At 46.0% G+C, this 21,309-nt stretch overlaps 1 protein-coding gene across 4 annotated transcripts in view; it reads left to right on the top strand.

Moving 5' to 3' along the window:
• LOC146644771 (band 4.1-like protein 1) overlaps window positions 1–21,309 on the top strand; it is a 53,378-nt gene that overhangs the window by 19,942 nt on the left and 12,127 nt on the right. For all 4 annotated transcript variants that reach the window (XM_085394079.1, XM_085394080.1, XM_085394078.1 and 1 more), the window contains exons 4-10: window positions 15,612–15,716; window positions 16,644–16,686; window positions 16,837–16,912; window positions 17,179–17,397; window positions 17,507–17,594; window positions 17,690–17,842; window positions 18,959–19,056. In XM_085394079.1, the coding sequence (XP_085250205.1) occupies window positions 15,612–15,716; window positions 16,644–16,686; window positions 16,837–16,912; window positions 17,179–17,397; window positions 17,507–17,594; window positions 17,690–17,842; window positions 18,959–19,056 (782 nt within the window). The remainder of the gene's footprint in view (window positions 1–15,611; window positions 15,717–16,643; window positions 16,687–16,836; window positions 16,913–17,178; window positions 17,398–17,506; window positions 17,595–17,689; window positions 17,843–18,958; window positions 19,057–21,309) is intronic.

Genomic DNA, 21,309 nt, shown 5'->3' with positions numbered 1-21,309 from the left:
GCAGGGTGCTGCAATGTTAAGGCAGTGTGACTTTTGCATGGTTAGAAAGAGAAGTGCTGACAGCACCATGTGGGAAACCTATATGCAAAGACCACAGTCTGTCCATTTGCACCTTCTCCTGTATCTCAGCTGGAGACCCTCTTCTTTAAAAGGGGTATAATCTAAAAACTATAATTAATAATTGCTATTTATATTTCCGGCTGAAGTAGTCTTAAACAACTGTGTGATTTAACCTCCTACGACCTGGCATCCACATATGTGGACATCACATTGTGGGTTGTCTAGACCACAATACTAAATTTTGCTCTGCAAAGGCCTGATATCTTCTTCTCAGAAACTACATCAGGTAAAAAGATAATTCTTTGTTCTTACATTCAGGTCCCAATCAGCCCAAATAGCAAAGAGAAATTAAAAATGCATGCCATGAAAAAATTCAAGTCTCAGCAGGTTAAAGTGGGAAAAAATATTACTATATAATACTTTTAAAGTATTGTGAGAAGGTGGCATTTTTGGGAGGTAGGACCTCAAATATCAATTTTTGAAAAAAAAAAAATCTGACACTGTACAAAAAATAAAAATGCATGAAAATTAATGTTGCTGACAATCACTGACCCATCTGAGGGCCTAATAAAAATAACAATTAAAGTTAAAAAATAATTACTATATAATATTTTGTATATTTTGGCAGTAAGGTTGAGGGTGAATTGTGGAAATTCACTTTGCATGTTTGAAAGTTCTCACATGTGATATTTGTTCAAATAAGCTGTTATATTCACAAACAAGAATTGTGTACATGTGTTTGTTACAACAAAATGTTACATGCTGAATTAGGTTACATAACTGCTGGCAGCGTGATGGTGCAGCAGATACACTGTTTCCTCACAAAGAGAAGATCCTGGGTTCGAGGCTGGTTAAAGACTTTTCTGTATGTAAGCAAAAAAAAAATCTTGCTTGTGTTCTCTCTGTGCCTGCATTGGTTCACTCCGAGTACTCCGGTTTCTTCGCCTTCCTGCCAAAGACAAACATGTTATGTTATGTTAACTGATGATGGTAAAATAGATAGTGTGGAATACACCAGGCACAGACACACGCACACACAGGTAGGTACAGCCAACTTCCACATTTATTCAAGTGTTGTTGTTTTGACAGCTGACTCAGTCACACAGTCTGACAGCTCACGAGCCCAGCTGATCTCTTTTCTGGCCGCTCCTCCTCGTCTCACTATAAACACAGCGGAGGGAGACCATCATCAGTCCATAAACAACATCAGCTGTTCTTACCGGCCTCGCAGCGCCGCCCTGATGAGCCTTCCGCTCCACTCCTCCCCTGCAGCTGTGCCCGGGGCCACGCCTCCGCCACACACCCCCACCGCCCGTTCGAGGCCGGGGAGCCGTCCGGCCGAGCCAACTCCCCCCCCCCCCCCCCGCGAGCGAGAGAGGAAATCGGCCACTGCCATTTGCGCCCCCGGCCTATGGATCACCTTGAACTTAAAGGGCTGCAACGCCAGATACCACCGGGTGATCCGGGCGTTGGCATCCTTCATGCGGTGGAGCCACTGCAGCGGGGCGTGGTCCGAACAGAGGGTGAATGAGCGTCCCAGGAGGTAATAGCGCAGGGAGCCGACCGCCCACCGGATGGCCAGGCACTCCTTCTCCACGGTGCTGTACCAGCGCTCGCGCTCTGCTAGCTTCCGGCTGATGTATAGGACAGGGCGGTCGGCCCCCCTTACCTGCTGGGACAAAACGGCTCCCAGCCCTCTGTCCGAGGCGTCAGTCTGCAGAACAAAAGGGAGGGAAAAGTTAGGAGCGTGAAGCAGTGGCTCCCCACAGAGAGCCTTTTTCACCTGCACAAACGCCGCCTGGCACGGCCCCGTCCACTGGACCAGATCCGGGGCACCCTTTCGAGTGAGATCGGTCAGGGGGCTGGTTAGCTGCGCAAACCCCGGCACAAAGCGACGATAGTAACCCGCCAACCCCAAGAACCGTCTCACCTCCTTTTTCGTCCTGGGGCGCGGGCAGGATGCGATAGCCGCCGTCTTCTCCACCTGTGGACGCACCTGCCTGCCCCCCAGGTGGTACCCCAGATACTGCACCTCCCTCCGTCCAACCGCGCACTTCTTCGGATTGCCCGTGAGCCCCGCCCCCCTCAGGGACTCCAGGACCGCGGCCACCCGCAGCACATGCTCCGCCCAGGTGTCGCTGTGGATGATCACGTCATCCAGGTAGGCGGCAGCATACGCTGCGTGCGGACGCAGTACCCGATCCATGAGACGCTGGAAAGTGGCCGGGGCCCCGAACAGGCCAAACGGAAGTGTCACGAACTGGTACAAACCGTACGGAGTGGAGAAGGCCGTTTTCTCCCTGGCCTCGGCAGACAAGGGAATCTGCCAATAGCCCTTGGTTAAGTCCAGTGTCGTGAAAAAGCGGGCCGTGCCTAACCGGTCCAGGAGCTCGTCGACCCGAGGCATGGGGTAGGCATCAAAGCGTGACACTTCGTTCACCCTGCGATAGTCGACACAGAACCGTATAGACCCATCCTTCTTCGCCACCAGAACGATGGGGCTACACCAGGTGCTGTGCGACTCTTCTATTACTCCCATCCTCAGCATTTCCGCCAATTCCCTCTGCACGATTTTTCGCTTGTGCTCCGGGAGCCTGTAGGGCCGTGAACGCACCGTCACGCCAGGCTGCGTCACGAAATGGTGCTCGATGAGGGACGTCCGGCCGGGCAGGGGGGAGAACACGTCCGCAAAACGCTGTTGCAACGCGACAACATCCGCTCTCTGGGCCTGTGTGAGATGGTCATCACAAGGGAGGGAGGCGGGAATGATAGAATTTGGCACCTCAGGCCCCAACTCATCTCTCTCCTTCACCAAGCTCACCAGAGAAGCGGTTTCAACCTCTCGCCACAGTTTGAGGAGATTGAGGTGATAAATCTGCGTGGCTCCTCCCCTGTCCGACCGAGCGACCTCATAGTCCACGTCCCCGACTCGCCGTGTGACCACAAAGGGTCCTTGCCACTTGGCGAGCAACTTCGAGCTGGAAGTAGGGAGTAACACAAGCACCTTATCTCCCGGTGAAAATTGCCTGAGCCTAGCCCCTCTGTCATACAGGCGTTGCTGACGCTGCTGAGCCTGGAGCAAATTCTCCCGTGACAACCTCCCCAAAGTGTGGAGTTTTGCTCTCAGGTCCAACACGTACTGAATCTCATTTTTGGCGGGGCTCGGACCGTCCTCCCAGCTTTCTTTAATCAGGTCGAGCACCCCACGTGGCCTCCTGCCGAACAGCAGTTCAAAGGGAGAAAATCCCGTGGAGGCCTGGGGCACCTCCCGCACTGCGAATAACAGAGGGTCTAGCCAGTGATCCCAATTGCGTTCATCCTCGTTAATGAACTTCCGAATCATGGACTTTAAAGTCTTATTCAGCCGCTCCACCAGCCCGTCAGTCTGAGGGTGGTAGACGCTGGTCCGAATAGATTTAATGCCCAGTAATTCGTACAGTTCCCGCAGTGTACGAGACATAAACGACGTGCCCTGGTCAGTCAGTATCTCTTTCGGGATTCCGACTCGGGAGATGACCTGAAACAGTGCCTGCGCCACACTCTTTGCAGAGATGGTGCGCAGCGGAACTGCTTCCGGGTACCGCGTTGCGTAATCCACCAGGACTAACACAAAGCGGTAGCCGCGTGCACTCCGGTGAAACGGCCCGATGAGGTCCATGCCGATGCGCTCAAACGGGACCTCAATGAGGGGGAGAGGGCGCAGCGGCGCCTTCGGTATGGCCGGCTGGTTAACAAGTTGGCAGTCCGGGCAGGACGCGCACCAGCGGCGCACATCCGCTCGGATGCCCGGCCAATAAAATCGGGCCGTTATTCGCTCCAGAGTTTTCTCATAGCCCATATGCCCTGCCATGGGGTTATAGTGGGCCGCCTGGAAAAGCGTTTCCCGGCGGCCCTGCGGCACCAACAACTGGGTGTGTGTTTCCTCTGTCTGAGTGTCACGACTTACTCGATATAGTCGGTCGTTTAATAAGACGAAACGCGGGTAGGTCTGCGCGGCCTCAGGGCGCACCACGTGACCATCAATAGCCATCACTTGGTCAAAGGCTGAGCGTAGGGTGCCGTCACGAGACTGCTCCAGTGGGAAATCACCCATGGGGGACACTTCCGGGGCCGGCGGGACGTCCCGTGAGGGACCCGCCGGCTCCTCCCCCCCGGAGTCAGTGTCGGACGACCCCGCGTCACCGCTGAACGCCGCGCACACGCTACACCCCGCTTCCGGTCGTGATCGCACCCCCGCGTACTGTCCCAGTAGCTGATGAAACCCCGGCCAATTGGTACCCAGAATCAGGGGGTGCGACAGGCGCGGGCTAACCGCCGCCGTTACTCTATGCGTTTTGCCCTTATACTTTAATAACAGCGGCACTATGGGATACCTGTGAACGTCACCATGCACACACCTCACCTCCACCCATTCTGCCTCCAGCAATGCCCCGGGGCGAACCAAGCTTTGGTGTACGAGGGTCTGCGTGCAGCCCGTGTCCACCAACGCCTGGCGTATACCCCCTCGAGTCCTTACCGGAATACTGTATGTCCCTCCTGGACCGGGGGAGGGTGCTGGGGCGCCAGCAACACGAAACACCTGCCCCACTTCCATAAGCGGACAATCCCTCCTCAGGTGCCCCGGCTGCCCGCACTTCCAACACTCCGGCCCCGGCGTCTGTGCTGCTCTCCGTGGCTCGGGGGCGGCTCCACTTGGCTCGGCTGCCCTGGACGGCACCAACGCCGCGAAAGGGTTAGTGGGGCTCAGCGCCGGCAGCCGCTCTGCCTGCCCTGGTGCCGGCACACGGCGCCTCGGGGCCGGCACCGGGGCCTGTTTGTTCGGCTTCCGTCCGGCGTCCCCGGGTTCCCCTGCTCCAGCGGCAAGGTGGTCCTCCGCCAGCGTCACCGCTACCTCCAAGCTTGCGGGCCGGTGGCACCGGACCCATCTCGCCGTCTCCGCTGGCAATCCCTCCGTGAACTGCTCCAGCACCACCTTGTCCACCAGCTTCGTCTCCCCCTCCGATGTTCCCGGTTGCAGCCAGCGTACCGCCGCGTCGCGCAGCTGCCGGGCCCAGGCGAATGGTCGGTCCGTTGTAGCCAGCCGACAGGCCCGGAACCGCCGGCGGTGGTCTTCGGCGGTGAGCCCTAGCCTGTCCACCACCGCCCGGCTCACGTCCGCGAAGCTGCTCCTCGACGCCGGAGGCAGACTCAGGGCCGCTGTTTGTGCCTCCCCGGACAGCAGGGGGAGCAGCCGCGGAGCCCACTCCTCCCGCGGCCATTGGCAAGCCTCCGCCGTGGCACGGAAGGTCTCCAAAAAAACCTGTGGGTCGTCCCCGTCCCCCATCCGGGGCACCGCCACCGACAGTGGCGAGGGCTTCGGCGTGGCAGCGGCCCCGACCAGCTGCTCCAGAACTTGCGTCTGCCGGTCCGTCTGCTCCCGCAGCGCGGCCAGGTGGGCACGCTGGTCGGCCGCCTGATCCCGGCTCATCGTCGCCATCTCTGCCAGCATCTGCGCCAAGAATTGCAGAGGCTGGGCGGGTGGCGCGGCCTGTGGGTCGGACATTTCCCCACCGGCACTTTCCTGGGTTTCGGCACCACTTGTGGAATACACCAGGCACAGACACACGCACACACAGGTAGGTACAGCCAACTTCCACATTTATTCAAGTGTTGTTGTTTTGACAGCTGACTCAGTCACACAGTCTGACAGCTCACGAGCCCAGCTGATCTCTTTTCTGGCCGCTCCTCCTCGTCTCACTATAAACACAGCGGAGGGAGACCATCATCAGTCCATAAACAACATCAGCTGTTCTTACCGGCCTCGCAGCGCCGCCCTGATGAGCCTTCCGCTCCACTCCTCCCCTGCAGCTGCGCCCGGGGCCACGCCTCCGCCACAGATAGATATGCACAAGTGGCCTGTTTAGGATGGACTCGACCTATGACATCTGGAATAATCTCCAGCCTCCCCCCAAACTGAAATTGGATAAGTGGAAGGAAATGGATGAATAATATTTAATTGTGCTCTTTGCTTCCCAGTTCAGCCATATAGATTCCTTGGTGATTGTTAGAGCAATTTCAGTGCGATATAATGTGGGGGGACCACAGAATGCAGTAAGAGAAAGTTGGCGAGTGATGTTTTCACTGAAGTGCTCTATAAGGGTGCATAACCAGAGAACTGGAAATGATTATCTGTATTCGTGATGGAGCTGAAAAAATGTCTGAATCCTGTCTTTAGCAGTTTTTGTTCATACCTTGTGGGGGAGAAAAGAGAAGTCTGTGTCACACATGTGTGACTTTGTAGTAACCCGCAGTGTTTTACCACTTGCTTGAACTTGAAAGACTTTCAAATACTTTCAATCTATATTATTTTGTTGCACTCACTCCACCCTCCTTCCAGGATCTTAAGGTGCAAAAATTACTTTTTATAATATTTGGCACTTTTCAAACAGTTTTATAATCTTGGCTGTGCGGCACGAAAACACTTCCACTGGAATAGTTGGAAAAATGAGCATCCAAATGGGAAAATTCATGCGAATGCCCACTCAAGTAAGAAAAACAAGATTAGAAAACTCTGAGAAGTGAGTCATACAGAAAAACATGGCAGATGGAAGGGAGTAGTTAGTTGATAGTAGGAAAATATTGATTAATGGTGCACATACTGCACAAATCATTTTTTTGCTAACATGATATTAAGTTGTAACTTTTAGCTAATGCCCACACAAAGTGTTTAGTTATTACTGTAGATTTGCTAGTGGTTATAACGTGGAAACAGCCGACAACCCAAGCAGTAAAATACAACACTAATCAAAACCTGAGAATCTATGATGCCTTGCATCGGCTGTTAGTACTATTAGCCACACAGCAACCACGCTATTTATCAGAAAATTTGGACTGATTGGATACACTGACTGGCGTTAGCTGAGGTGAAACCTAGTTATTTAGTCACTTGTGTTAGCCTCTACCCATCAGTCGCCCATCAATTGCATAATGCACAATATATAGTTAAGAGCTGGTGTCTGTTTGTAAAGCTCTACAAAGGAAATTTAGCACAGAGCATGTAGCCCCATGGCAATGACACCATGCTTAAGCAGAATGCTGACTGGGTAAAAAGTTGTGTGGAAAATAAAAGGGAATGACAGTGAAGTGTACCATCAAGAGAAGGAAGCATGGAAAATACATAAAAGTTTTTTTTATTTTATTTTTTTTTATGTTTCCCTGTGAAACCGTGACTGGAGTAGACACGTTCCTTACTTTCAACACTCAGTTTCACTTCAGCTCACAGAAGTTTCACCTGATTAGAAGACTATTCCACATATGGGGAACGCATGGTCCACATATTTTCACCACTGCCCACTAATGATAGCACACAGCTACAACAAAAGCTCTCTGCAGCACCTATGGACTACCAGCGCACTGCCATGCTGCTCGCTTAACATTAAGTATACACTTTAAATGACTGTGTTATAAAAACTTTGTTTTACATGACAAATAAAAAAGCTATAGTAACATGTTTTTCCTGTGAGGCTGTTACATTAACTTCTCTTTTACTGTTCTGCCAGTTGATTTCATGACCTTTGTTGGCACAAATTTTGCACTACAATACTGAAAATCACATTAATAGAGCATCTATTTGCCATTTCTTAGAACCACACATAATTTTAAATGTCATTTTATGCTAATAAATGATAGTGGTGTTTTACTGGAAAAGTCTATTCTTCTTAAGACAGAAAACAAACAGAGCGTTGTAAAAATCAGTAGCGATAGCTGAAGCTATACCAACTCTGGCCACATCTTTACCATTTCCCTTCAGCTTTTTGATTCCACAGTTCAATGGATTTTCTTTCTCCTTGCCAGCCATTAACCCATTCACCCAAACATGTTGCTCTTCGTGCTGTTTGCATGGGTGAAGCAATCAGCAAAGGGGATCTCTAGGATTAAGCTAAATGGCTGCTAACACAGAAAGGCCACAGAACTAGCTACAGAGATGTGATTGGATCCAATTGGAACGACAACAAAATCTCATCAAGAGCATCTGAATTGATCGCCATGCTTGGGGGGACCACCTGAGGTGTCGCAATTTCATTTTGTTGGGAAATCAAATATATGCACTAGCCGCCGCCCCTCTATCCCCCCCCCCCCCCCCCAAAAAAAATAAATAAATAAATCTCACTGACAGCACCCTCTGCCTGTTAATCAGTGTAACGGTCTTTTGCATTTGATGTTTTGTTAAGGAAGAAATCCATACGAAGGAAATTCAAAGCCAAGAAACAGAAATAGCACAAAGACAAAAGGCTCTTGAAGCTAAGCGCAGAGAAGTAGAGCGACTTGAGACTGTAAAAAAGCTGAATGCAGCAAAGGCTCGACAGCGGGTGTATGAACAAAGTGAATGTTCAGATGAAGAAATATACAACCTACTTCACCACAGATCTGACAAGAAAAGTGAAGTCAAGTCTGAAAACAATGACCAGCATATGAAACGGTGTTCCTCGCCACAAAATGTGACACCGCAACGAGAAGTGAGCACAGAATATCTGGTCAAAGCATTTGCAGTGTTTCTTAATGCAAGTCGTCTTCCGGTACCAGAGCCAACAATATTCAGCGGCGACCCTATCAGATATAATGATTGGAAAATTTCCTTTCAGACTCTGATCGACAGGAAAAATATACCAGTTGAAGAGAAGACTTATTACCTGAGGAAATGTATAAGTGGACCTGCAAGGAAGGCAATAGAAGGCTACTTCCCGCTTGGCACAGAGTCTGCATACTATACAGTTCTCGAAGAGAGGTATGGCAATCCCTTCCTCATAGCAAAGGCCTTCAGAGACAAACTTGACGCATGGCCTAAGACAAGCTCTAAAGGCAGTATGGAACTTCAAGCATTTGCTGACTTCCTTTGCTGCTGTAAGACAGCCATGTCACAAATGACGGGGCTTGAAGTGCTCAATGACTGCAATGAAAACCAAAAAATGCTTGCAAAACTTCCAGATTGGCTGACTTCAAGGTGGAACAGAAAGGTTACAGAAGTGCAAGAAGAGACTCACACCTTTCCAAGCTTCAGCCAATTTGTAGATTTCATCTCACGGGAAGCCATAATTGCCTGTAATCCCATAAATTCTCTCTTTGCTCTGAAGCCAAGTGAAACTGAAGGGGCAAAAACAACAAGGAACAGAGGCAATGGAGCAAAGGTGCTAGCAACTAACTCAAATGAAAGGACTGTTAGTGCTAGTTGCATGTACTGTGAAAGGTCGGGTCACAGCCTACTTAAGTGTAGAAGGTTCATAAATGTGAGCATTGTTGAGAGACTAAAGTTTGCTCAAGACAAGAAGTTGTGTTTTGGCTGTCTGAACTCTGGTCATCGCTCCAAGGATTGTGAAAGCAGAGAAACCTGTGACACATGTAATAAAAGACATCCAACATGTCTTCATGACAATCACACTAAGGAAGAGAAAACAAGGAGAAATCAAACCAAGAACAGTGACAGGACAAGACAAACGAACTCGGATGTCTCACAAGACAACAGTGTCACACCAACAACAAGTGAAGCAACTTCTAACAGAGTCACGCAGAATGTCGACGACACTCACACATCTTCCATTATTCCAGTACGGGTGTCAATCAAAGGTGAGCCAGAGCATGAAATTCTTGTGTACGCGCTCCTTGATACACAGAGCGATACAACCTTTATTCTTGAAGAAACGGCACAAGCTCTGCATATCAAAGGTGAATCGACTCAGCTAAAGCTCACTACCATGTCTTCAAGAAACACAGTTGTGGCCTGTCGCAAGCTCGCAGGTCTACAAGTCAGAGGGTTCTACTCAAATAAGACCATTTCCCTACCAGTAACATATTCCAGAGACTTTATTCCCGCAAACCGAGATCACATTCCATCGCCTACAACAGCTAAGGTATGGCCTCATCTTGAATGCATTGCAAGTGAGATCGCTCCACTACAAAGCTGTGATGTTGGTCTGCTGATTGGGTACAACTGCCCCCAAGCACTTGTTCCTCGTGAGGTTGTGTCTGGAAGGGAAAACCAGCCGTCCGCCCAAAGAACTGATCTGGGATGGTGTATTGTGGGTTATGGCAACCCATGTTTCGATTATGGAGATGCCTTCGGAATAAGTCACCAAGTCATTGTGAAGCAAGTGGTGCCTGACATTCAGCCTTCTTCAAACCTCACTAACAAGGTTCACTATGTCTACAGAACTTAAATAAAGGAAATGATCTCTCCCACAGAGGTCCTAAAGATGTTGGAGTCTGATTTTGTTGAGAAAGCACCAGAAGACACAAAGGTCTCTCAAGAAGATCTCAAATTTCTAACAAAGATGAAGACCGGCATTAGGCTCAAGGAGGATGGTCATTTTGAAATGCCACTCCCATTCAAGAGTTAAAGGCTGAACCTGCCGAACAACAAGGCATGTGCTATTCATCGCCTCAAATGTTTAGAAAAAAGGCTCAAGAGTAACAAGCAGTACTACATGGACTATAAGAAATTCATGGATGAGATCCTAGCCCATGGAGATCCTGAAAAAGTCCCAGAGCAAGATATTGACAAGACACCAGTTTGGTACATCCCACACCATGGTGTGTATCATCCACAAAAACCCGGAATGATTCGTGTTGTCTTTGATGCCTCTGCCAGGTTCCAAGGCACTTCACTAAATGACCATCTCCTGACTGGTCCAGAGCTAACAAACACCTTGCTCGGAGTCTTGTGTCGCTTCCGAAGCGGCCCAGTGGCTTTCATGTGTGACATCGAACGCATGTTCCACCAATTTCATGTGCATGCTTGCGACCAAGATTACCTACGGTTCTTGTGGTGGGAGAACGGTGACCTTGAAACTCCATTCACTGTCTACAGGATGAAGGTACACCTATTTGGAGCAGCATCTTCTCCAGGTTGCGCCAACTATGGCCTCAAGCATCTTGCAGCTGAAGGGGAAGGAAGTTTTGATGAAGAAACCATCAAGCTCATCAAAACCAACTTCTATGTTGATGACGGACTAGCAAGTGTTGACACTGAAGATCAGGCAATACAGCTGGTTAATGAAGCACGCAAACTCTGCAGCATGGGCAAACTTTGGTTGCACAAGTTCATCTCAAACAGCACCCAAGTTCTAGCTTCGCTTCCGAAGGAAGAATGCGCTGCAGCTCCCAAAGATCTAGATGTGGCACTCTGTGAAGTACATATGGAAAGAGCACTTGGTGTACAATGGTGTGTGGCATCAGATCAATTTCAGTTCAGAGTAGTTGTTAAGGAAAAACCACTCACCAGAAGAGGAGTATTGGCCACAGTCGCCTCTGTGTTCGATCCACTTGGGTTTGTGTCACCTTTCATTCTGCTGGGAAAGCAGATCTTGCAACAAATGTGTCGAGATAAACTCAGCTTAGATGATAACTTACCTGACAGACTTCGACCTCAGTGGGAGTCTTGGTTGCGTGACCTGGGAAACCTTGCAGACATAAAGGTTCACAGATGCTACATTCCTTCGAACTTCAAGGCACAGCACTACAAACTTCATCATTTTTCTGATGCAAATGCATCTGGATATGGAATGTGCACTTACCTCAGAGCAGTAAGCACAACTGGTGAAGTCCACTGCTCATTGGTGATGGGAAGCTCAAGAGTTCCACCAACCAAAGTCACAACTATACCTCGGCTTGAGTTGTCGGCGGCCGTTGTTGCTGTGCGCACTGGTGACATGCTGAAAAAGGAATTGGAAATGGAAATTTCAGAAGAAAGGTATTGGACTGACTCGAAGGTGGTACTCGGATACCTCAGCAATGAAGCCAGAAGATTTCATGTGTTTGTTGCAAACCGTGAAATTAAGGTGGGAGAGTTATCAACCAGTGACCTGGAGGTTAAGAAGGTTCAAGTCCACAAGATACAAGTGGAGGAACAAAGGTCCTTGTTAGATCGCCTACACAAGTTTTCCAACTGGTTGAGAATGATTAAGGCAATTGCTAGACTCAAGCGGTATGTGAAAGGAGCAAAGGATCACAAGAATAGATCACACGACATCAGTAGCCTACAAGAGAGAAAGGAAGCAGAGTTAACAATCATAGAGATGGTTCAAGAAACAGCCTTTGCTCAGCAAATAAAAACCTTGCAACACCATGATGTGATGCAGATGAAAGACAAGGTTAACAAGTTAAACAAGTTATGTCAATTTCTTGATGACCAAGGCATTCTTCGGGTAGGCGGACGCTTAACACATGCAGCTTTGCACCCCAATGTCAAGCATCCTGCGATCCTGCCAAGAGGCAGTCACGTGTCGGCATTACTGGTCAAACATTATCACAAGAAGACATACCATCAAGGACGAGGGATCACCATGAATGAACTTTGAGCTAAAAGATTCTGGATTCTTGGATGCAGCAAGATTGTGTCATCTTACATCTATAAATGTGTAAAATGCAGAAGGTTCAGAAGGCGCACAGAGCAGCAGAAGATGGCAGACCTCCCAGAGGATCGGATGGAGACCACACCACCATTCACCTACTGTGGGATGGACTGCTTTGGTCCTTTTTATGTCAAAGAAGGCCGCAAGGAGATAAAGCGTTATGGTTTGCTAATCACTTGCATGTGCTCCAGAGCAGTGCATCTTGAAATGCTTGACGATCTCTCTACAGATTCCCTCATCAACTCCTTACGTGCATTCATAGCCATCAGAGGTACAGTTCACCAGATAAGATGCGATCCAGGCACGAATTTTGTCGGCACTAGAAATGAGTTTATTGGAGCATTTAAGGAAATAGATCAAGCCAAGCTAGGGAAACTGGACTGCGAGTTTCTCATGAACACCCCAGCATCTAGTCACATGGGTGGTGTCTGGGAAAGACAAATTCGCCCCATAAGAAGTGTTCTCATGTCCATTCTGGAACAATCAGCCAAACAACTCGACAGCTCCTCTTTGAGGACATTCCTGTATGAAGTCATGGCAGTGATTAATAGCAGACCATTGACTACTGACCAACTATGTGATCCATCAAACCCAGAACCTTTAACGCCGAATCACATACTAACCATAAAGTCCACAATCATCTCTCCACCTCCAGGAAGGTTTGTGAAAGAAGATCTTTATCTCCATAAGAGATGGTGTCGTGTTCAATTACTTGCCAACACTTTCTGGACAAGGTGGAAAAAGGAGTATTTGTTAAATCTTCAAGGCAGACAGAAGTGGACCAAAGAGCACAGAAATGCTAAGATCAATGATGGTGTCCTCCTGAAGGATGAGATAACTCCACGCAACCAGTAGAAGTTGGCAAGGATCAATGAAGTGTATCCTGGAAAGGATGGAAAAGTGAGGAAGGTGACATTGCTGCTGAGTGATCCAACCCTGGATAGAGCAGGAAAACGTACCTCCAAACCTGTGCACCTGGAAAGACCCATTCAGAAAACAGTCATTCTGATGGAAGCGGAAGAAGATTCTCCACCGCACTCTGCTTAAAGGATAATTCATGATAGTTCATTCAAAAGCCGTTCGTTAGTTCATAGGCAATACTTTATTCTTTAAAATCACAAGTGATTGGTGGGAGTGTGACGGTCTTTTGCATTTGATGTTTGTTAAGCTGTATGTCTGGATTTTGTTCTTTTGCACCCTCTGGTGGTGAACTGTGTAGGGTACAGTTTTGCTGTTTGGGTCTCCTCCTAGACACTTTTTCTTTTGCTAGCGCACATGGTGTCTGCATGCTGCAGTTCACAGTTAGCTCCACACATGGAGAAAATATCGTTCAAAGAGTAGAAATAATTGAGAAAGAAAATGGAGGATAAGGCAATAAGGCCATAAAGGACTATTTAGCACCTCCTAGGTTTGTGTGTTTTAAATGTTTTATTTTCTGTAATTAAGGACTTTTGATTGATTGGCACTAAGTAAAAGAGCACATTTTAATGTGATGTTTTGTTTATTGTTTGTCCGTGAGCAGTTCTTACGGGTTGCCAAGACCAGAATAAACTACATCGTGTGTACGTCAATCCTTGGTGCTACAATCAGCATTATTCTTTCTGCTTCAGCCATGGCAGCCTCAGTGCAGCAAGATCTAAATTATTATTTATTTGACTGGCAGAGAGGCAGATTAGCTTCCAATGGTTAATTCATTCCCCTTCTTAATTTTTTAAAAGTTGGCCTGATGGCACTGCCAGTTTTTTTCACAAGAGCCGAGCTAAGGTTCGTGGTGGCCTTGTAGTAACCAGAGATAGAGAACGTGTGAGGGCACCCGCGCTATTACTTCTGTTTCCATGGTAACAGCTGCTTGGTTGCTTTAGGAGCCAGGTTTCCCTAGGAGATGAAGCTGGTGTGTGTTTGTGCATTCGTTAGTGTGTGTATGTGTGCACATGTCCGTGCATGTGTGTGAAAAAGGCGTTTTTGCCAAGGCCGTCTGTGCAACCCGCAGAGGCCCTGATTTCAGCCCCGAAGGGCTGGATAGAAAATAGGTGTGGTCTGGTGTAACGCCACTGATGTGAAACGCTCTTCCTTCCCTTATAAAGGCATAAAGACTATACAGGAGCTCCTCCCACTCAGCAGAGGGGAGGACAGGCAGGGAGAGTCTCTCAGACCACAGTTGGGGTGGATTTTATGTCACTGATAATTCAGACTCCTTATCATTATCATCATCATCGTTTATTTATATAGCACTTTAAAAACACACAAGGCTGACCAAAGTGACTCCTTAGTGTAATGAAACAAGGACAAAGATGTTGCATTAAATGATATCTACTTTTAACAGATTCTCAAGTGCTTATCTTTTTTAGAATCACAAATGTCTCATTACAGTTTTACAGATTGTACATTTTGCTTACACTTTCTGAATCGTAGTTTAGATATTGATTGGAGAACAAGTTGGGCTGTGCAGTAAAGGATTCCTGATGCAATCATATCAGTAACATGTGCAAATGATATGGGATCCAAAGTAACATTTATGTGTTTTACTCTGGCCTGTAGTGCCATTTATCTGTCTATATTGTTTGCGCGTGGGTGCACCAGTTTTGGAGCTTTTGGCTGCAGAGTAACCAGGTCATGATTTCTGGAAAGAAATACTGATACTTAGTTTTTGTGACTTTTTTGGCTCCTTAAGCACCACAAGTTCTGTTATATTCAAGAGATGGCTGACATGTCTGCTCCCCAAATTGCTCACATTGGGCAACTCACAACACACTCGCAAAACATATATCTAATTTTGTCCTCCAGTTCAGCTGTCTCTTCAAACTCTAACCAGCAGATGCCACCTTAGTCTTCCACATCTTTAAAAAAAACAGTGTTTTTACACTTTTGTGTGTTTGTTTGTTTGTTTTTACACACACACACGTGTAAATGTGTGTGTGAATGGGTGCATGACTGGTTGTGTAAAGCGCTTTGGGGTCTTTAGGGACTAGTAAGGCGCTATACAAATACAGGCCATTTACCATTTATCCTCTTCCTTTTGTCTTTTGCAGTATTTGCTGCTCATACAACTTGGGCCTGCACCTTTATGCTGTCCCACTTACTGTGTGTGTGTGTGTGTGTGTGTGTGTGTGTGTGTGTGTGTGTGTGTGTGTGTGTGTGTGTGTGTGTGTGCGCGCGCGCGCGCAACAGAAATTTGCCAAGGGCCAGACTCTGTTGGACATGGTGTGTGGCCATCTGAACCTGCTGGAGAGGGACTACTTTGGCTTGACTTTCCAGGACACAGACAACACCAAGGTCAGACACACAAACACACACCCACCCACACAGATATGCATAGATGGGCACAGCAGGACATCTTACTTGTGCGTTTATTTATTCACTTTTACAGTTTTACATGTGTAACTGAAACTCTGTAATGATCGCCAGATGCAGCTGCAGTTAAATGAAATGCAGACTTCATACACACACACATGCACGTGTACACTGGGTGTTTATTACACACTTTATTTCCTAAAGTTTGAGCTGGTGATTTTTGATAGAAAGACTAACTTTAAATAGAAACCCCCCCATTTCTGGTTTCTCCACAGTCTTCTGCTATTGTCAAGCTATTATACTGAGCTTTAATGTCATTTAATTACATTTTCATTACCACAGTGACCGTTAATTTGGGGGTTTAATTTGGGCTTTTTTGTGGATAGTTTTCAAGTGTTTTTTTTGTGGTTGCTTTTTATGGAGTATTTACTGTTTTGTTTGGGTTTTTGTCACTGACTTCAGAAGAAATGTCAGCCAGTCCTTTAGTCCATTTAACTCCTGCTTCAATGGTTTTTCCAGGTGTTATAAAGCAGTGAACCTCTGGCTGCCCTTTTAACTTTGCTTAACCACTTACAGCCTGAAAGTGGCACACATGGCCTTTAATATTTTAGAATGTGATTAGATAGTATGGCCTTTGAAAAATAGTGCAGAGGGTCTGCAGTCCACCATGAAAGCTCTAGTGGCATTAAGCAGACAGAACTGAATTCAACTGGCATTTATCAGCCTTAATATTAATGCTTTCTGTGTTTATAGAAGCCTTCGAGTTTCATGAATACAGTTGAATCCAACAAGGGAACAGAGTTATAAAAGGGAGAGCAATCAGCGAGGTCCAGTTCTTTAAAGGGCTCTTAAACATGAATATGGAGATGGAATTTCTCAAAGGGGATTGTCTCTTTCTTTCTTTATCAGAATTGGCTGGATCCCTCTAAAGAGATTAAGAAGCAAATCCGGAGTAAGTGCAGCAGATGCACGCATACTGTACACACATGCACACATATGCACACACATGCACACGCACACACAGTCGAACAAGTCCTCGCAAAAAACAGCAGAGGCACAGAAATCCTTCACTAAACAACCTTTGCTGGGGCTTCGTCCACAGTTGGTCCCTGGAATTTCGGGTTTGCTGTCAAGTTCTACCCTCCAGACCCATCTGTGCTCATTGAAGACATTACCAGGTAGGTCTGACTGCTTCTGTTAAGCTTGCTTGTCAAATCAACCATCAACTATATCAACCACTGCACTCAAAAAATAGTGTTCTGGTCATTGTTAACTTCTCTTGAACCTTTGACCTAAATTGTTTAATAGGACTATAGTAGCCTGCTATCAAAGAATTGAGGCTGAGACTCATTACAGTACTCGATTCCTTCAGATGTTCCAGTTAGGCTGACACTTAGATCTTGAAGAGAAGTATTACCAGCATCTCTGCCTCTGTTTTTTTTAGGTACTATTTGTGCCTGCAGCTGAGGGATGACATCCTGTCTGGTCGTCTCCCATGCTCATTTGTCACGCACGCCCTTCTGGGCTCCTACACAGTCCAGGCGGAACTGGGAGACTATGAGCCCGAGGAACATGGTCCAGACTACGTCAGCGATTTCCACTTTGCCCCCAACCAGACGCGCGAGCTTGAGGAGAGAGTGATGGAACTACACCATAACTACAGGTCATAGAAAATATGACTTCATTAGTAAACTCAATGCTCTTGTTTGCGATCTGAGGAATTAATATGAATAATAAGAAGTGAAGGATCGGTTGTGGCATTTGCACTGTAGGGGAATGAGTCCAGCAGAAGCAGAGATGAACTTTCTAGAAAATGCCAAGAAGCTCTCGATGTATGGAGTTGACCTGCACCACGCTAAGGTACAGGGATGCTCTCTTTATTGTTTCTCAGTCTTTTTTTATCTGTCAGTACCTCTTCTTCTGGCTCTTTGATACTCTGTGAATTTGTTTAATAGGATTCAGAGGGAATCGACATAATGCTCGGTGTCAGTGCCAACGGTCTGCTCATCTACCGTGACCGCCTCAGGATCAATCGGTTCGCCTGGCCAAAAATCCTGAAAATCTCCTATAAGAGAAGCAACTTTTACATCAAGATCCGCCCTGGAGAGGTTAATAAAAAACGTTTTGTTATCTGTTCTTTAGTATTTTGCTTGGAAGAGCTGGAGTTCACAAGTACTGCATGCACAACCCCACCAGAGCAGCTCCTTGTCACTTTGCCAGAACTGAGGCGAGTGAAATAAAGAGTCGTTTGGTAAAGAGCTAGCTTCACATTTCTATTTCATGGTTTCACAGTTGTTAAAATTATATCACCGCCTTTCTTGACTCGTCCAAAGCAGCGCAAATAGTCATTTCATGGTTTGATAAAAGTGTTACTTCTGAGATGTATCTTGCTGCACACCATGTGACAACTGCAGAGAGTATTTTATCAGGCATTATTTATAGACTTTAGAGATGCCGTTCTTAAAGATTTGGCTGATAGGTCATGTTTTTATTCTTGTCCTTCTCTCTTTCTCGACTTTCGAGTGTGATTAGCCAGTCGGGAGGATTTGCATTTTCATAAAGGATTTTACTTACAAGTGTAGCAGTCACGTTATGCTCGCTCTGGTTTTTCAACTCCCTAAAGTTATTATGATTCCCCTTCATTCTTTGGCCTTGAGGGTATCTGCAGTGCTTTATATCCACAGTTAAACTGACTTTGACATCTTCATAGTGAATACCAAGTCCATTCTGTGCATACACTTTGTTCTGCAGATGTATCCTCTTAAGTCAGCTGTCACTTTAAATTTGCCTGGAGGGTCATCATTGTGGTTTAAAACCACTTTTATTCTTATCTGTCCCCATAGTGTTTTTGTGTGGAACTAAAGTGCTTCCTTTTGTGAATGGACTCCTCCCAATGTTTAAGGACCTGTTATATTGCTAATAACCTATTGATCTGAAAGCATTTTCCTCCCTGTTCACACAACTGAATGTCTGATGGACTGAGTGCATGAACAACTAATTTATAGGTTGGTTAGAGATGGAAAATCTACCCGTCATGGTAGCAGGAGACACAAGGCGAGTAAACAGAAAACACTGATTTTTCCATTGCTGCAGAGTAAACACATTTCACCCTGCCGCCCTCCCTCCATCTTCCACTTCACTTGCTTCCCTCACTCTCTTTTTCTTCTTCACCTCCCCGCCGCCTCCTCCTTTCACCACCTCCACTCATGTCCCTCATCACTCAGTATGAACAGTTTGAGAGCACCATAGGCTTCAAGCTGCCCAACCATCGGGCCTCGAAGCGATTGTGGAAGGTCTGCATTGAGCACCACACCTTCTTCAGGTAGGCCTTAATGCTCACAGATACAAACAGCACGTTTTCTGCACTGTGCTCACTCTGACCTGCATGAACCTTGGCACAGTAGACCTAGAGTATCCCTAAAGTGTTGATTTTCTAACTATTGATTGTAACAGTTTTCTTAAAGAGTCTGTAGATGAGTGATAAAAAAAAATGCTCTCAAAAAAGTTTGGAAAATTTCTTTGATGGTTTGGAGGTAGGAAGAAGAAAACAAGTCTTGCAGCAAATACATCAAAATGAATCATAGGAAAGTAATTTGATATAGGTCATACAGTGTGAACACGGACCTTATTTGTAGGATTTGTACTGAAAAATTGGATATTTTTAAGGGTTTACACTGATTTTTTTAAAACTTTGTTAGTTCCTAGAGTCAGCAAATATATGATAGAAGAGAGAGCTTTCTTGTCTGCATGGTACAGTTGTGGTCATAATTTTAAATGCACTCATGATGGGCATTAATTTCATGGTAATTTTGACCTTTTAATGAACTGTTCTTTTTTCAAGAACAGCATATATCTTAAATGAATAAAATGAAATAAAAAAAAAAAACCAAGTATTTGGTTCCCAGGTTTACATTTATTTTAGATTTTCTCTAATCCAGATAGGATTAAAAGTATACATGCAGGCTCAAATATATAGATAATTGGTTAAATGTCTCTTAGCAAGCAGCACCTAAACCAGATGCTTTTGGTAGCCATCAACATCTTCTTGTATAACTCTGGCGGAATACTGAGCACTGTTCATGGCAGAACTGGTAGAGTTCATTTACACTGGTTGGTGTCCAGGCACACACACACACACACACACACACACACACACACACACACACACACACACACACACACAGAGCGAGAGTAGTAAACAACTTTATAATATGGTTGTGGTCAGTGCATTGGAAAGGGGATTCCAGAGGTTTAATGTTAGCCTACTTTATCAGTTCCAAAACTAGTTTGGGATCATTTTCTTGTTTTTTTCCAAGTTTTGATCATCTAGCTGTTGAGATTAAGTTGAAAACTTTGGAGGTAATCCTCCTTCTTCATTTTTGACATTCACTTTGTACCACATACCATTACCACTGGTGGCAAAACAGCCCCAGAGCATGATGCTACTGCCACCATGCTTAACAGCTGGTGCAGTGTTCTCAGATTTGCAAGCCTCACCTTTACTCCTCCAAAGATATGTCTTGTCATTTTGGCCAGATAGTTCAATCCTTGTCTGACCATAAAAAGAAGGCATTTGTCCATGTGGGCAGCTGCAAATTTCTGTTGAGTTTTTGTTGTCAATTTAGGAGCTGGAGCGTCTCTCTTTGTCACCACCCTCTCAGTCCATAGAGATGAAAAACTGTGGACAGTGATGGTGGCGTTACAGTGGTATCCAGTTCATGGCAAGCTTGAGCTTTGGTAGTTTCTGAACATCCTAACCAATTTCCTCTCATCTGAGGGTGGCAGTTTGGGTCTTCTTCCAGATCTCGCATGCAAAGTGGGGGACACATCTCAATAACTTGTACGCACGTGCAAGTGTCTAAATGGAAGATCCTGAAATCTGCAATTGTTTAGAAATGGTCCATCATGCTTCTGGAATGGCCTTCATAAAGACCTTACCTCAATCCTATTGATGATTTGTGCACTATGCTTAAAGGCCATGTCTGTGTCAGGAAACCAACCAATTTACGTGAATTCTATCAACTGTGCCAAGGTCAGATATCCAGCCTGGATTATGTCAGAAACTTGTTGATGGCTACCAAAATCATCTGGTTGAGGTACAACTTGCTGAGAAACATTTAATCAAATATTTGTGTGGATTTATGTATACTTTTGAGCCTGTTTGGATTAGATAAAATCCAAAGCAATTTCAGACTTGTGCACCTAATTCTAGGTTTTTAAAATCTGAACTATAAAATAATTGCTGGAAAATTCTATTTTTTTTTTAACTTTCTGATTTAAAAAAATATGTATCAATTTGCATTGAGTTTCTGCATTAATTTGCATTGCTTTTTTCTACAACCAGTATTTTCTTTTACAATCTATTGCTTAAATTTAGTCTGCAATTTCAGGTTTTTCAGGAAAAAAAAAAGACTGATGACGTAGAGGTCTCAGAAATTCATTAAGATTCATGTAACATTGTAACTCATAATACACTTAGTGTTAAAGGGTTAAAGATGTATCCAGTGCAATCATTCCATCCTAGAAACAGAACACTTTAAAGAAATCACTAGAAAGTCCAAAATTACCACAACAA

The sequence above is a fragment of the Rhamphochromis longiceps genome, linkage group LG20 (genome assembly GCF_057381845.1).
Source record: "Rhamphochromis longiceps isolate RC_006_pf linkage group LG20, R_longiceps_female_GT1.1, whole genome shotgun sequence".
NCBI classification, from domain to species: domain Eukaryota; kingdom Metazoa; phylum Chordata; class Actinopteri; order Cichliformes; family Cichlidae; genus Rhamphochromis; species Rhamphochromis longiceps.
Note: the sequence above shows the minus strand (reverse complement) of the source record. Positions and strands in the feature narration are given on the sequence as shown.